This window comes from Agelaius phoeniceus, chromosome 30 (genome assembly GCF_051311805.1).
Source record: "Agelaius phoeniceus isolate bAgePho1 chromosome 30, bAgePho1.hap1, whole genome shotgun sequence".
Taxonomy (NCBI): Eukaryota; Metazoa; Chordata; class Aves; order Passeriformes; family Icteridae; genus Agelaius; species Agelaius phoeniceus.
This window is the reverse complement of record NC_135294.1, coordinates 6,799,526-6,814,869: the sequence shown is the minus strand read 5'-3', so window position 1 is coordinate 6,814,869 and position 15,344 is coordinate 6,799,526. Positions and strand designations below refer to the sequence as shown.

At 64.6% G+C, this 15,344-nt stretch overlaps 3 protein-coding genes across 6 annotated transcripts; 1 reads left to right on the top strand and 2 right to left on the bottom strand.

The window, feature by feature from the left end:
- Window positions 1-80: 80 nt before the first annotated feature.
- Window positions 81-5,368, bottom strand: YKT6 (YKT6 vesicular SNARE protein). Of its 2 annotated transcripts, none has more exons than XM_054650640.2 (8): window positions 5,234-5,368; window positions 4,510-4,631; window positions 2,476-2,558; window positions 2,195-2,295; window positions 1,749-1,853; window positions 1,546-1,611; window positions 1,114-1,215; window positions 81-758 (listed from the first exon to the last, which is right to left on the bottom strand). In XM_054650640.2, exons 2-8 carry the CDS (start codon window positions 4,611-4,613, stop codon window positions 723-725), a joined length of 597 nt encoding a protein of 198 aa, XP_054506615.1. In that variant the 5' UTR covers window positions 4,614-4,631; window positions 5,234-5,368; the 3' UTR covers window positions 81-722. The 2 variants fall into 2 exon arrangements, with proteins under 2 accessions (XP_054506615.1, XP_054506614.1); XM_054650639.2 differs by having other exon boundaries at window positions 5,238-5,368.
- An 800-nt stretch (window positions 5,369-6,168) lies between these two features.
- GCK (glucokinase) lies at window positions 6,169-12,387 on the top strand. Of its 2 annotated transcripts, XM_054650756.2 has the most exons (10): window positions 6,169-6,911; window positions 8,801-8,963; window positions 9,069-9,223; window positions 9,438-9,557; window positions 9,647-9,742; window positions 10,018-10,117; window positions 10,702-10,885; window positions 11,067-11,222; window positions 11,819-12,052; window positions 12,138-12,387. In XM_054650756.2, the coding sequence occupies exons 1-10, from the start codon at window positions 6,867-6,869 to the stop codon at window positions 12,280-12,282; spliced, it is 1,398 nt and encodes a 465-aa protein (XP_054506731.2). In that variant the 5' UTR covers window positions 6,169-6,866; the 3' UTR covers window positions 12,283-12,387. The 2 variants fall into 2 exon arrangements, with proteins under 2 accessions (XP_054506731.2, XP_054506732.2); XM_054650757.2 differs by lacking the exons at window positions 6,169-6,911; window positions 8,801-8,963; window positions 9,069-9,223; ... (1 more) ...; window positions 9,647-9,742; window positions 10,018-10,117 and having other exon boundaries at window positions 10,738-10,875.
- Window positions 12,388-13,353: 966 nt separating this feature from the next.
- On the bottom strand, window positions 13,354-15,334 carry LOC143696172 (saposin-C-like). Of its 2 annotated transcripts, none has more exons than XM_077191711.1 (5): window positions 14,790-15,334; window positions 14,216-14,337; window positions 14,010-14,138; window positions 13,758-13,930; window positions 13,354-13,450 (listed from the first exon to the last, which is right to left on the bottom strand). In XM_077191711.1, the coding sequence occupies exons 1-4, from the start codon at window positions 14,827-14,829 to the stop codon at window positions 13,763-13,765; spliced, it is 459 nt and encodes a 152-aa protein (XP_077047826.1). In that variant the 5' UTR covers window positions 14,830-15,334; the 3' UTR covers window positions 13,354-13,450; window positions 13,758-13,762. The 2 variants fall into 2 exon arrangements, with proteins under 2 accessions (XP_077047826.1, XP_077047825.1); XM_077191710.1 differs by having other exon boundaries at window positions 14,216-14,340; window positions 14,790-15,333.
- Window positions 15,335-15,344: the final 10 nt, after the last annotated feature.

Sequence of the window (15,344 nt, the reverse complement as noted above, 5' to 3'; positions counted from 1 at the left end):
GGTGCATCCACCCCTGCTGGGGTGCCCAGGCCGTGTCTGTCTGAAACCCCACCCGGGACGCCGCAGAGAGGAACAGGGAACAACTGCCAAAGACACTTTATCGCCTGGCCGTGCAGCCAGGGCACAGAAACAACCCCAGGCACAGCCCAAGCCCGACCTTCCCCTTCCCGCCAGGAGGAAGAGGAGGCAGCGAGGACTGCGGGCCCTGGCTGTGGGAGCAGGGCAGGGGCTCTGAGGTGCAGGGTGGTGAATCCCCCCCCTCCCCAGCACCAGGACACAGCTCCGGGCTCAGAGCGTGGGGAGGGGCTGCCCCCCACCCAAAAAACCTCCTTCCCTTCCCCCTTGTCCCACCCCCAGCTCACCCTTAGGACACAAATACATAAAAGCTGCCTGGGCTGGCAGCAGGGGCTCTGCCTGCCCCCTCAGCCCCCCGGCCAGCACTGGGGGGCTCCTCCAGGCCCGGGGGGCTGTGGAGGGAGGGCAGTGCATGGCCGGGTGCCCCCTGGTCCCAGCTGCCCCCCAATAGCGAGGATGGAGGGTCTTGGTGTGACCGCCCCCGGGCGCCGGCCCAGTGCCAGCCTTGGTGTCCCCTCAAGGTGGACAACAGTCACATCAGCCCAGGGGGCTGGGGACCCCCGGCCCAGCCCCAGGAACAGCCCTGGGGGGGCTGTGGAGGGGGGTGCAGGGCTGCTGGTCCGGAGCTGGAGACCCCGGGCTGCACGTCACATGATTTCACAGCAGGAATTCTGCTTTCGGGCCTGGCAAGAGAAGGAAAACCATCTGTGAACCCCCCCGAGGGTCTGGGGGTCCCACACCGCCCCTCTCCTGCCAGGGGAGGACAAAGCACAGGGCGGATGGCCAGAGCGGGTGCCAGGAGCTGGGCAGGGTGCAGGACACCCCCGGGAGGGGCTGGGGGCTCTGGGGCTGGGGGCTCTGCAGCTGCAATTGGGGCTGGGGGCTCTGCAGCTGGGACTGGGGCACCCAGGCTCCCCCCAGGCCCAGAGCCTGCAGCACCAGAGGGGGATCCCTGCCTGGCCCCCCGAGCTGTGCCCCCCAATGATGACCCCCCACCCCTCCCAGCCCCCTTGGGGAGGGGTCACCCTCCACACCCACCGTTTTGTAGAAGGCTTTGGACTGTGCCCCCAGCACCTCCGACTTGGAGACCAGGTCGTCCAGCTTCTCCCCACGCTCCAGCAGGGACTCCATGGTGTTGTGCTGCCAGGGAAAGGAGTGCTGAGCCCCAGAACCCCCTGCAGCACCAGGGGGAGGTCACAGCACCCACACCCACCCTCCTAGAGGCCCCAGGGGAGATGGAACAGAGAGGAGGTGACCAGCAGAGACTGGCATGAGGAACAGGGGGCAGAGTCTGTGTCCTGCCAGCTGCGAAAAGCCCAAGGAGGAAAAACAGGGGAAGCAAAAAGGGGAAGAGCAAAGGGAGCTCCCACCCCAGGGAGGACCCTGGGGAATGGCCTGGGTGACTCTACCCTGCCCCGAAGGTGCCCCAGGCCCCTGTGCAGGCAGCAGCCCCCAGCCCTGCAGCCTCACCAGGATGATTTTGGTCTCGTCCAGCTCCGCCTGCACTCGGGTCATGGGGTCGGCATCGCGGGGGTTCTGGGGACAAGCAGCAGCGTGACACAACAGTGTCCACAGGGACACCAGGGCTGCATGGGCCCCCAGCAGGTGCCAGAGCTGCCCAGACACCTCCCCTGCCATTTCCAGGGCTGGGGGCACACAGGAACCCTCTGTACCTGGTATTTGCTGAGGTATCCATCCAAGGCAGAGTAGCTGATGGTGGCAGGTGACCCTGAGGGCCAGTCCATCTTGCTGACCTGCCTGGAGAATTCCTCCAGCACCTGCCAGGTGAGGAAGCAGCAGTTAGGAGCCACAGCTGAAGGGCCACAGTGGCTGGAAGGGTTTTGCTCATCAAAATAGATCTGGAGATTTTTGGGAAGGGACCTCACAGCTCTGCCATGGCAGGGACACCTCCCACCAGACCTGGCTGCTCCAAGCCCTGCCCAAACTGGCCTTGAACACTTCCAGGGATGGGGCTGGAGCATGTCCAGAGTCAGGAACAGAGCTGGGGAAGGGGCTGGATCCCCAGGAGATGTGAACAGTCTTGGCCAATGATGCCCAGGCTGAGGTGGCCAGCCCTGAGAGCCCAAAGCTCCAGCAGGGGGGCTGGGGGAGCCCTCACCTTGTCCAGCAAGGTGAAACAAACCCTCTGGGGATACTCATTGTCTGCAATCACCACTCCAGCCAGCCCGTCGCTCCGCACGTACACGTGGCACAGGTACTCTGCCAAGGAAACTCCTGTCAGGGAGGCAGCAATGCCCCGAGCCCTCCCCAGCACCCAAGGAAACTCCTGCCAGGGAGGGAGCAGCACCCCCAGGCTCTGCTGCGGCTCCCAGCAGCAGTGCTGCCCCCCAGGCTCTGTTTTGGGGTGCCTTTTCCCGGGGGGGCCGGGGAAGCTCTCACCTTGCTCCTTGACAGAGGCCCTGCTGCCCAGCGCCGAGCGCTCCGCGATCAGCTGGCTCGTGAAGGTCATGAACTCCTGCACACTGCGGGGACAGGGCAGGGCTGGGGACACCCTGGGGACACTGCTGGGGAGCCAGCTGTGCCACAGCCCTCGCTGTGCAGGGTAACACACCCTGCCCCTGCCCCCCGAGCAGTGGCAGTGCCCCAAGGGCACCTCCAGGCACCAGGGGAGCCCCCAGGTGCAGGGACAGCCTCTGTCCTGGGCTGAACCTGCTTTTTGGGGATTCAGAAAGCAAAACCACTACTGAACCTGCTGACCAGCTGCATCAGTTGGGCTGGGAGGGGTGTTTGAGCCCCCAGGCACGCTGTGAGTCGAAGCTCAGGAACAGCCCCAAGCCAGGCTTGCTCTAATTTGGAGCACATTCCAGAGCCCAGGCTCAGGCCTGTCCAGCAGGCTCCTCAGTGAGCCCTCAGCGCCCCACAGCAAGGAAAGGAAGCCAGAATTAATGAGCAGGAGTCAAATGAAGCTGTTTGCAGGACAGCCCATCCTGGTAGGCTGGGATCAGCCAGTGTGAGGCAGCACAGTGCCCATTTCAGCTGCGAAACCCCAGGAAGGGATTTTTACCAGGGATGGGGTACAGAGCTCACCAAACACCAGGAGTGGGACAGCTCCAGCTTGGAGGTGCCAAGAAAATGTCACTGGGCACAGAGTGGTGAGGCTGACTGGTTTTCTGACAGCCTCCCTCTGCTGGGAGAGCTCCAGAGGGGAAATGGCCTTGCAGTTTGCATCCCTGGAGGGGTCTGCACTGCTCCCAGCCCAGACAGCAGCTCACAGAGACCCTGCAGGGCAGGGAAAGCCCGGCCCGAGGATCCCTGAACATCCTGAAGATCCTGATCCAGCCCAAGACTCCTGAACATCCTGAATCAGCCCAAAGATTCTGAACATCCTGAACATCCCTGCTCCATCAGAGGGGGAGCACAGACTCCTCTCCCCACGTGGAGGGTCCTGCTGCCAGCCCCCACAACCCCAGGGTTTCACACACACCATGGACAGACCCTCCAGGATCACTGAGTCCAGCCAGGTGCCATCTGGATGCCAGAGTGTGCCCCAAGGGCTGATTCCCACTGGGAATTCTGGGTTTATTTCCCAGTGTTCCAGAAGGAACTAGGCAATCAGTGCCTCCCTCTGACCCTGCCCAGTTCCTTGGCAGGAGCTCAGCCCAGCCCTGTGCTCCTGCCCAGCAGGTTCCACAGCCCTGCTCACCCCAGATCCAGCTCTCCAAAGCCCAGATAAACACACCCCAGACATCACACCTGGGCCAAGCACCAAACCCTGGGAGCAGCTGGCAGGCACAGACCCCCCCCCCCTCCCCAAAATCCCAGAGTTTTCCCTAGGCACAGACACAGCCTGCTGGGGGACACCACATGGAATTTCTGGGAATTTGGGAAACCAGAGCTGCAGCTGTTTTGGGACTGAGCTGGCACTGCTGCACATCTGGCTAAGGAAGAGCTTTTTTAGACAGTCCTGCTTCAGCCTTTCCCCTTTCCCCCTGCAATCACAGAACCCAGCGTGCCTGGGGCTCCACAAAACCCTGGCATGGAGACTTCGGGTCCCAGAGGAATTTCCCAACTGCTCTGTGTGTTCCACAGCATGTTCCTGCTCTGTCCCACAGCTCCAGGGGGTTCTCAGGGGCTGCTGCAGCCCCCTGACCCCGTGTGGAAGCCCCCTGACCCCCATGAGGCCCCTCCCAGGGCCCCGATTTCACCCCTGGGCTGCACTGGGGATCTGTGGGGTCAGAGCTGACCCTGATGGCTGGGGCTCCAGGAGCTCCACTCCACTCCTGATCCATCACCCCAAGTGCTGCAGCAGGCCCAGGGAGCAGCTCTGGGGTATTTTCCCCCAGGAAAAGCCTCTCCCTGCTGCCACTGCAGCCCCAGTGGGGAAGAAACCCCCCAGAGCTGCTGCCCCCCCTGCCCGAGGTGCTCCCGAGGCAGCCCAGAGCAGCAGGTCCCAGGCTGAGCTGCCCAACCTACCTGGACCTCTGGAAGAAGTTGAAGGTGGACACGTCGTAGGCAGCTTTGAGCAAGTGCACTTTGGGGTCACCCTTGTAAAGGACACTTAGGCTGTAGAGCCTCATGGCGGCGGCTCCGGGGGCCTGGGGGGAACAGCAGGGGCTGGGCTGGGGCCGGGGGCCAGGGCATTCCCACATCCCCCCTGAGACCCCCCTGGGGCTCCCCCAGACCCTCCTGCCGGCCCGGGCAGCTGACCCCCCTGCTCCTGGAGCCCCCTGCCCCCGGAGCGCCCCCTGGCTCCTCACCCTGAATCCAGCCCAAACCTCACCTGGCCCAGTATAACCCAGTAAAACCTGGTACAGCCCAGTAAAACCCACCCCGGTATAAACCAGTAAAACCCAGTAAAACCGACCCAGTATAACCCAGAATCACCCATTCCAGTAAAACCCAGTATAACTCACCCCAGTATAACCCAGTATAACGCACCGCAGTATAACCCAGTATAACGCAGCCCAGTATAACCCAGCACAGCCCAGTAAAACCCAGTACAGCCAGTATAACCCCCCCAGTATAACCCAGTATAACTCCCCCCAGTACATCCCAGCCCCTCCATCCAGTGTTACGCGGCCACTCCCCAGTACAACCCACCGCACCCCAGCCCTCGGCCCCCGAGAAGCCCAGCCGACCCCGCGGGGTCCCGGTACCCCCTAGGATCCCTCCATTCCCCCCCGTTCCCCCCCGGTACCGACGGGGCAGTCGCGGCTCAGCGCGGGCGGCGGCCGGGCGGCGATGGGCGCGACCCGGAAGTGGAACACGGCGGCCGGAAGTGCCGGCGCTGCCACGGGACGCCTCCCGCTCTGCGCACGCGCCAAAGATCGCTCCGCCCCCTCACCCTTCTGGCCAATCAGCGCCCGCATCCTCGCATTCCGGGCGACCAATCAGCGCCGCCCGAGGAGCGGCGCTCGTTCCTCGGAGCGGACAGCAGGGGGCGCTCTGCCCGGCGGGCCGCGGGGGCGGGGCCTGCTCGGCTCCGTGGGGCGGGGCCTCTCTGTGGGGCGGGGTCTCTCCGTGGGCGAGGTCTCCCCGTGGGGCGGGGTCTCCCCGTGGGCGGGGTCTCCCCGTGGGGCGGGGGTCCCGCTGTGGGGCGGGGGTCCCGCTGTGGGGCGGAGGTCCCCGTGTGTGGGACCCTGTCCCCGCGGTGTGGTGACCCTCTCTCAGAAGCATGAACAGCCTCCCCCATTCATGCTGGGGGCCGCCCTGGGGAATGGGGACCCTTCCATGGGGCGGTTCTGCCCCGCCGTGGGGTCCCCTCCATGGTGGGAGGCAGGGACTGAGCCCCTCGAGAGTTTGGGACCCTTCAGAGGTGTGGGGAGCCCTCGTGGTTGGTGACAAAGGGGCAGGGCTGCCAGGGCCCTCCTGTGACCCCTGAGGGGCAGGGGAGTGTTCTGGGGTGACCCTGCATGCCCCAGGCCCTGCCCTGACACCCAAAACCCTGTGTCCCTCCAGAGCCCCCAGGGCTGTCACCGTCCGGGACTCCCGGGGTGTCCCAGAGCAGCACCGGAGCTTTTGGGGTCACCCATCCCCGGGGTGCCCTTCATCCCACTCGGACCTCCCCTATTTCCGCCACACCGGGAGCATGACGTGCTGCGGGGGTGCCGGGGAGCCCCATCCCCGTCCCCGCCATCCCGGATCCCCGCGGCGCCGGTTCGGTGCAGCCCCGCGGTGCCGGTTCAGGGATGCGGTCCCGTCCCGGGCCGGGGCCCGCAGCGCTCCCGCCGCCCTCGCCCCCGGCCGTGCCCGGTCTCCATGGGAGCGCGGTTGCCAAGCCGGCCGCTGGAGTGCCTGCCGCCACCATCGAGCCGTTGGCACGGCAACGGGGACACGGCTGACCCGGGGCGGGGTGCGGCGGGGAGGGTCCCGGCCGAGCCCGGCCAGCGCACCAGGGGTCCCCAGGGCTGCCGGAGCCCCCCGCGCCGGGCTGGGACCCCCACGCAGCCCGGAGTCACCGAGGGAGCGCGGGAGAGCGTGAGCGGAGCCGAGCAGAGCATGTGGGGCCGCAGGGCTGACCCTGCCGCGGCCCCGGGGCCCGCTCGCTGCCGCTGCGCCTGAGGGCACCGGGACCGCCTCGCTGCCCCTCCGCCTGAGGGGCCGGGACCGCCTCGCCGGGGCCGCTCGGGCCCTCGGATGAGATAAGGCAGCGAAAGTGGAGCATCCGCGAGGGACGGAGCGAGGGACGCGGCACGGAGCAGCGCAGGGCCCGGCGGACGCGCTCCAGGCCAGGGCAGGGCGCTGCCCCGGGCCGGGCACCACGGTGGGGACACAGCGGCCGAGGGGGGCACGGCTCGGCCCGCAGCCCGCCCCAGCCCGCGCCTGCCCCCATGCTGGATCACCGAGCCAGGATGGAGAGCAGCAGGAAGGAGAAGGTGAGAAGGCTGCGGGGGGCCAGGGGGTGAGGGGAGGAGTGCGGAGCCTCACCGTGGTCCAGCCTTCCCTGGTGCTCCAGCAGCTCCCAGGGTTCCAGCCCAGAGCAGGATGGCTGCTGGTGAGGACACATGGGGCAGCCCCATCCCTGAGGTCACCCCCCAGCACGGCACAGGGGGCTCCTGATGGAGCTGGGGGCGTTTGTGGGACGTTCTGCTGGCCTGGGATACTCCCACCCTCCCAACACCCCCAGGATGAGATGGGGCCTGTCACCTCCTTCAGCTGGCTGTCATCGTTGTCACTGAGGCGCCCAGCAGGGTGGCACAGGGCTCATCCCAGACAAGAACCAGCTGTTTGTGTGAAGCATCCTCTCCCAGATGGATTGAGCTCAGGGAACACCAAGAGAACACTGAGGGGACTCATCACACACTGGACCAGCAGACATGGGTGTCATTGGCCACTGCAGCCAGCAGCCACAGGGTTCCCAGCTCCATCCCTTGGGTGGGATGCACTGGAGCACATCATTTCCATGGGAAGCTGAGAGCCAGATAACGTCATGTGGGAAGACCCAAAAACTGCCAGGGAAGGGCCAAACCCATGGTTTTGGAGGCAAGGGGAGAGATGAGTAGGGACATGTGGTGCTGAGATGGGAAAAACACTGGAGAAATAAAACTGGGACTCCCAGGTGCCCGCCTTGGGACAAGGACCCTCCGGCCATGGCAGATCAGGGTTCCCATGCTGGGTGGTGCCATGGGATGGATTGGCACTGAATACCTGCAACCAACAGCCCAGGAGGGCTGATCGGATCCAGCTCCAGCTTTCCTGGCAGGATTTTTCCAATCGTTTTGGCCAAACACCCTCAGGACCAGGGCAAACCTCCCCACAGTGCTGCTGTGGGTGCACAGCCCCGTTCCGGGGTCTCCGTGCCGCAGCCACGGCACTGGGGGCCGGGTGATGTGCCAGGGCAGCTGGACTGAGCCACGGCAAAGGGTGCCCCCAGAGCTGGGACACTCCAAACCACACCCCAGGCGCTTTCCTGAGCCCCCTACCCCAAAACCTGTCAGGAAACAGCAGCAGCCTCGAGGCAAACACCTGTGTGCCGGGAAGAGGCGGTGACTAATGAGCCCTAATGCTGCCGGCTGCAGCTGGCCGGGAGGGAGCGCCGGCCCCGCTCCATCTGACAGCCGGGGCACCTGGCCCCAGCCCTGCCGCCTAATGGAGGCTGCGCCGAGACCGGGGTTGCTACGGACAGGATAAACACGGATCCTGCTTGCCAGGTGCTTCCCTGGAGTGGGCCCTGCGGCTCTCCCTGGCAGCGAGACAAGGCAGCAATCCCCAGGAGCATTCCTGCCTGCCTGCCCTCTGCCCCATTTTAGCCCCACGTTTGGTGGGTGAAAAACGGTACCCACGATTCCCAGTGGGATACAGGGAGAGGGATGCTCCCAGGGGAGCAAGGAGGACAGACCAGCATCTTCATCATTAAAGAATCTCATGTCCTTGGTGGGAGATGCTGTGCTCCTCAAGGGCATGGCCAGGAGCACTCCTTGCTGGGAATGACTCTGGGATTCATCAGGTCACTGCTGGAATGGTGCACAGCCACCCAAACAATTCAGCTGGGTGACAGGGGTGGCAGGAGCCCAGTGCCAGCCCTGGACACCAGAGCTGACTGTGGTGTCCTGCAGGCAGCACCAGAAGGGGCCTTGATGCCTCCCGACAGTGCTATGGATTCCCTGCTCAGCAGGAAGAGAATAACAGTGCGACAGGATGTCATTTCAGGGTGGCCATGTGAAAACAGGGCTGGGAGAAGGGAAACTTGGAGTTTCCTGAAATTCTTGCAGTTCAGGCCCCTTGCCAGATCGCTGGTCCCTGGCTGACGCTGTGCCGTGTGCAGGTGGAGCAGATCCTGTCGGAGTTCCGTCTGAAGGAGGAGGACCTGAAGAAGGTGATGTACCGGATGCAGAAGGAGATGGACCGAGGGCTCAAGCTGGAGACACACGAGGAAGCCTCTGTGAAAATGCTGCCCACCTACGTGCGCTCCACCCCCGAGGGCTCTGGTATGGTGCTACTCCAGCCCCTTGTGTGCCACCCTTCCAGCTCCACGGGCAAGGCTGAGCCTACCAAGAGCCCATCACCTTGTCCCCCTCTCCCTGGCTTTGCAGAGGTGGGAGATTTCCTGTCTCTGGACCTGGGCGGCACCAATTTCCGTGTGATGCTGGTGAAGGTGGGCGAGGGGGAGGAGGGGCAGTGGAAGGTGAAGACGAAGCACCAGATGTACTCCATCCCGGAGGATGCCATGACTGGGACGGCTGAGATGGTCAGTGGAGCACACGGGGCATCCCATCCCACCCCAGTCCCTTTCATTGTGTGTAATTCAGAGGGAGCACCTGAGGGGACGCACCCATCCCTCCAGCCAGCAGAAGCTGGGGGTGGCCAGTCCTGGGGAACCCGTGGTGGGGGACAGCATCTGTCAAAGGGCAGTGAGAGGGTGGGGACATCCCTCGGGAAAGGCTGGACCTCCTGTATTCCAGCTCTTCGACTACATCTCCGAGTGCATCTCTGATTTCCTGGACAAGCACCAGATGAAGCACAAAAAGCTGCCCCTGGGCTTCACCTTCTCCTTCCCTGTACGGCACGAGGACATCGACAAGGTGAGGGGGTGTCTGGGCAGGACCAGGGCTTGGGGGTCCCCAAGCCTCACCTAAACCACAGCCCCATTTTGGTCTGACCCGCATTGCAGGGCATCCTCCTGAACTGGACCAAGGGCTTCAAAGCCTCGGGCGCGGAAGGGAACAACGTGGTGGGGCTGCTGAGGGACGCCATCAAACGGCGAGGGGTGAGAGGATCCCCCTGTGCTTGCTCCACCCTGGCTGTCCCTGCCAGGGCTCACTGCAGCCCGCCTCTGCCTGCCACAGGGCCACTACAGCCTGCTGTGTCCCCAGATGGGGGCTGCTGGAGCCACGTGTGCCTCTGGGCAGGGCTGTTCCATGTGTGTGCACACGTGTGCATGACACGTGCCCAGGCCCTCACCCCTGGGGACCGTGCACCCCAAACCCACCCGTTTGGGGACTGCCTGGCTCCCCAGGAGCCCACACTGGTCCCTGTCCCCAGGACTTCGAGATGGACGTGGTGGCAATGGTGAACGACACGGTGGCCACGATGATCTCGTGCTACTACGAAGATCACCGGTGCGAGGTTGGGATGATTGTGGGTAAGATGCCCCTTCTACAGGGACACGTGGCTGGGCACAGGGAGCTGTCCATGGGCCAGCTCCCCTGCTGCTGCCCCGTCCTTCTGGGGAGACACACCAATGACAGGGGGGTGGCAGTGGCACTCTGCTGAGGTGTCTGGTGGCTGGGACACCCGATGGCATTGCCTGGCCCTAGCATGGTGGTTGGGGGACTTTGGGAGGAGAAAGGGGGTGGTCATCATAGCAGGGCTGGTCCCCAAAGGGCTGCCCTGCCCCCAGGCTGTTGGTGCCTCTGGCCTGTGTTAGTCCCTACCACCCTCACGGGGAAGGATTTCCTCCCAGTATCCAATCTAAATCTCCCCTCTTTTAGTCTGAAACCCCATGTCCTGGAGCCCCCCTTGAAGCAGTTGCACACCATGGTGCCAATCACCAGGCTGAGGAACCCCATATGGGTGCCAACCCCTGCCCTGGCACATCTGGACGCCCCCAGTTCTTCCCCACTGCTCCACAGCACTGTCCCAGTTTTATCCTAGCTGGGATGGGGGGCTGTGCTGGGGGGTGTCAGTGCTGCCCCCCTGCCCAGACCCATGCCCAGTTCCTGGCAGGGACGGGCTGCAACGCCTGCTACATGGAGGAGATGCACAACGTGGAGCTGGTGGAGGGCGACGAGGGGCGCATGTGTGTGAACACGGAGTGGGGGGCCTTTGGTGCCTCTGGGGAGCTGGACGAGTTCCTGCTGGAGTACGACCGCGTGGTGGACGAGACCTCCCTTAACCCCGGTCAGCAACTGTAAGGAATAGGAGAGATCCAGTTCCTCTGGGCGTCCCTCCCGTCCCTGCGCCGCGCCGGGCTCAGCCCCCACGCACGGGAACACATCCAGCAAGGAGGGGGGAGAAAAGAGGGGGTGCTCTGGGATGTGAGCCCTCAAATCCCAGCTCTGATGCCGCCCCCTGGCCTGTGCCCCCCGCAGGTACGAGAAGATCATTGGGGGGAAGTACATGGGGGAGATTGTGCGGCTGGTGCTGCTGAAGCTGGTGGATGAGAACCTGCTCTTCAACGGGGAGGCCTCTGAGAAGCTCAAGACTCGTGGGACCTTTGAGACCCGCTTCATGTCCCAGATTGAGAGGTACGAGGCTGGGGGGGCACCCCCAAACCACCTGCCAGGCTGCATGGCACTGGGAGTTCTGTGCTCTCCCTCTGCACCGCTCCAGGCACACTGAGGAGTCTGTGCTCTTGCTCTGCACTGGGCTGTCCCACAGGGGATCCCCCTGTTCCATCATCCCACTCCAGTCTGCTTTCACTGCTCATTTTGGGGTTCTTTATCCTGTTACCCCACACCAGCCTACTCTGACTGTCCATCTTGCAGTCCCTGTGTTTTGCCACCCAAACCACAGTGTCCCCTGTCATGGGCCCATCATGATCCCATGGTTCCGTACCTGCCTGCTCTGTCCCATATTGGGGCCCCCATGTCTCATCACCCCACATTAGGGGGGCCCACTTCCAAGTCCTTCTGTCCCATCAGCCCCATGTTGGGGTCCCCCATGCCGTCATTTGACACCAACCCGCTCTGACTGAGCCAGCTGGGGTTCCCCATCCTGGGCCCCCATACACTGTCCCGTGTGAGGATCCCCCATCCCCTCACTGCCCCATCCCTCTCCAGCTGCCTCACCCAGGCTCCCCACCCTTCGGCCATTGCCGACCCCCTTTCCTCCCCCACCTCAGCGACTCCGATGACCGCAAGCAGATCTACAACATCCTGTCAGCCTTCGAGCTGCTGCCGTCGCGGACGGACTGCGAGATCGTGCGGCGCGTGTGCGAGAGCGTGTCCACGCGCGCGGCCCAGATGTGCTCGGCCGGGCTGGCCGGCGTCATCAACCGCATGCGCAAGAGCCGCAGCCAGGACACCCTCAAGATCACCGTTGGCGTCGACGGCTCCGTCTACAAGCTCCATCCCAGGTGGGGATCCCAGCGACGCCCCTGGCCCCTCCCTTCATCCCCCAAGCCCTGACCCCATCAGTGACCCCATGTTCCCCCTCCCCAGCTTCAAGGACCACTTCCACGCCACGGTGCGGCAGCTGACGCCCGGCTGCGACATCACCTTCATCCAGTCCGAGGAAGGCAGCGGGCGCGGGGCCGCCCTCATCTCGGCCGTGGCCTGCAAGATGGCCTGCATGATGGGGCAGTGAGCTGGACTCGGGGGGACGGCGGGGCCGGCGCTCCTCTGGGAGCTGACACCAACGCGGGGAGGAGGCGGCTCCGGCCCCCCAATAAACGGGGTGTGTGTGGACTTCTCTGGGGCCGCTCTGGCCAGTGCTGCTCTCTCCCCGTGCTGGTAGAGAGACCCCCATGGCGCTGCCCCACACCTATGGGGCGGCCACGGAGCTTCCTGTGCCCTCACTTCCCTCCCCCATCCTCACACAGCTGCAGCAAGGGGGGCTCCAGAACACCCCAGCCCCTTTGCTGGGAGAGAGCCCTTCCCAGGGCAGTGGCCTAGAGATGAGGGGCTCTTTGGGGGTACTTTGGGGGGGATGTGAGGGTAGCGGAGCTCCCCACCAGCGATTCCTGGGGTGCAGAGGGTGACCGGAGTGCACCAGAAATGGGCCAGATGGAGGGGGGCATACTCGGGGTCCCCTCCAGCCATGTCCCCACCCATGTCCCCTGAAAGACACTGGGATCCCCATTGCAGGTGGGGATGGGGATTCAAAGGGGATCCCTCTGCAGGATTCCCTGCATTCTGATTGGTTAGCACCAGAAAGCCATCCTAGAGCTCTGATTGGTGGCAGCCCTCAAAGAACTGCAGTCTCTCTGCTCTGATTGGCCGAGGGCAAACAGAAGAGATTTCCTGCACTCCAATTGGCTGGAATTAAAGAAAAAGAAAGGGGTGTGGGATTCCCTGTGCTCTGATTGGCTAAGACTGAAGCAGGGATGCCCCGTGCTCAGCTGGGACCCTGAGGACAATGCCAAGCCCATGGCAGCGCCGGTGACAAGCGGGTGACAAGTGACAGTGCCAGGGACAGATGCAGTGCCAGGCATGGGGTGCACGGGGAGGGGACAGGGACAGCCAGCACCACCCGGGTGTGTGAAGGTAACCGCTCACCCTAGCCCACATGAGACACATCCCCACCCTCCCGCTGGCACCTCCGATGTCACCGTGGCCCTGCTGGGGGCAGGCCAGGGCCAGGCTGTCCCCTGCCAGTGCCTGGTGCCATTCACCCTTGTCACCGTGTTCCCCCAGGGCAGACAAGCGAGACCCTGGAGCCAGAGGAGGGAGTTTATTGTGGGGAAGGGGATGGCTGGGCTGTGGGGGCATCGGGGCTGGAGGGGTATCAGGTTGGGGGGTACTCGGGGCTGTGCCTGTGGAGAAAGGAAAGAGCAGGGGGTGAGTCAGGGGCCAGTGGAAGCAGCTCCTCCAGCCCTCCCCCTGCTCCACCACGCACTGGGGGTGACCTGGCTCACCCCCACCCTACAGAGTGCAGCAGGGAAGGTTCTAAAACACTAAGCACACTCCCACCCCTCCGGCAGGTGTGGGGTGAGGGACGTGGGGTGTAAAGGGGGGATATGGGATCAGGATGTGGGGTGCAGGATGCAGGGTTCAGGATCAGGATGCAGGGTGCAGGATCAGCCCATGGGATGCAGGATCAGGATGCAGGTGGGCACTGACCGCGCTCAGGAGCGGCAGATGCCGATGGCAGCGCAGATGTCCTGGGGCAGGTCCCCGTTCTGCAGCCCCTCACTGATCTGCTCCTGGTACTTGCTCACCAGCTTCTGGCACTTCTTGCCCACGGACCGGCCCAGTGCCCGGCAGCCCTTCTGCAGAGCTGCCTGCACTGCCGACTGTCAAAGCCACCACAGGTCAGGGGGACACAGGGACAGGCCCCCCAGCCCGGCCCCCCAGGCCCTCATCACCCCTCACCTCATCGGGGTCGTCACCTGCCAGCGCCTGTATCTTCTTCAGGACCTTGGTGCACAGGCTGCACTTCAGCCTCCTGCCCTGTGCCACGCTGTCCCCATCAGCCACGCTGTCCCCATCAGCCACATCCCCCTGTGGGGACACACAGACCCTCAGGGCTGCCTGGAGCCCCAGGTGGCCCTGGCAGTGCTCGGGGCTGGGGTGCTCACCAGGGCCAGGCTGTCCTGGAGGTACTGGCACTGCTGTTCCCAGCCACAGCGCGTGACCGTGGCCGTGTCCCAGCACCAGGAGCTGGGGTCACCCTGGCAGGGCGAGGGGGCCGTTGCCTGAGCTGCTGCAGGGGGACAGGACGGTGAGCATGGCTGCAGGGTGGGTGCCCAGACCCTAAACCACCAGCCCCAGGTACTCAGCCCCGTCCCCACCATCCCTCCTGCCTGTACTCACATCCTTCTGTTCCCACCGTTCCTAAGTCCCCATATCCCCAAACGTCCCCAGGTGCCAGTGCCAACATGGGCACCGTGCCCATCAACCCTGGGTCCTCAGGCAGACCCCATCCCTGCCACCCGCAGGTGCTTGTTCCCATCAGACCCCACCATTCCTCCTGCCTGTCCCCTTGTCCTCCTCCCCACACCCCTGAGTGCCCATCCCTGTACAGACCCCATCCCTGGCACACACAGCTCCCCACACAGACTCCAGCCCCCCAACTCAGGCACACAGGCTGCCATCCCCATTGTCCCCATGTGTCCTGTCCGTCGCCCCGGGGAGGCAGGAGGGTCCCGGTACCTCCCAGCAGCAGCAACAGCAGCAGGAGGGTGGCAGCCATGGTGAGCCCGCTGAGCCGGTGACAGCAGGCGACACTGCCTGGCCGTGGTGACTGCCTGCGTGCTGACCCCTTTTATAGCGGGGCCGCGGGCTGTGGGGGTGGGTGACCAAAACCCCAAAACCCCTTAAACGTGAGCACAGCTGTTCCCAGGGCCCTTCCTGCCTCACAGCTCCACCCCCGCGGGAAGGGGTTCGGGGGGGATACGGGGAGCTCAGCACCCGCAGCACCCCCAGCCTCACCGGGAACTCAGCACCCCCAGCACCCCGGGGGGACACATAGAACTCAGCCCCCCGAGCCTCGCCCCTCAGGGCCGCTGCCCCAGAGCTGGGGGGGGAGGGCCTGGCCGACCGTCCCGGCTCCTCCCGGGACCCCTCCGGGCTCTGGGGAGCGCAAGGGCTCGGTGTCCCCTCGGGGGTCGGTGCCGGTGTGCCCTTCACCCCATGGGCTCGGGTCGGTCCCGCTGTCTCTCGCTGTCCCGCTCCCCGCCATGTCGCCCCCCCCAGCCCCCCCGGCCC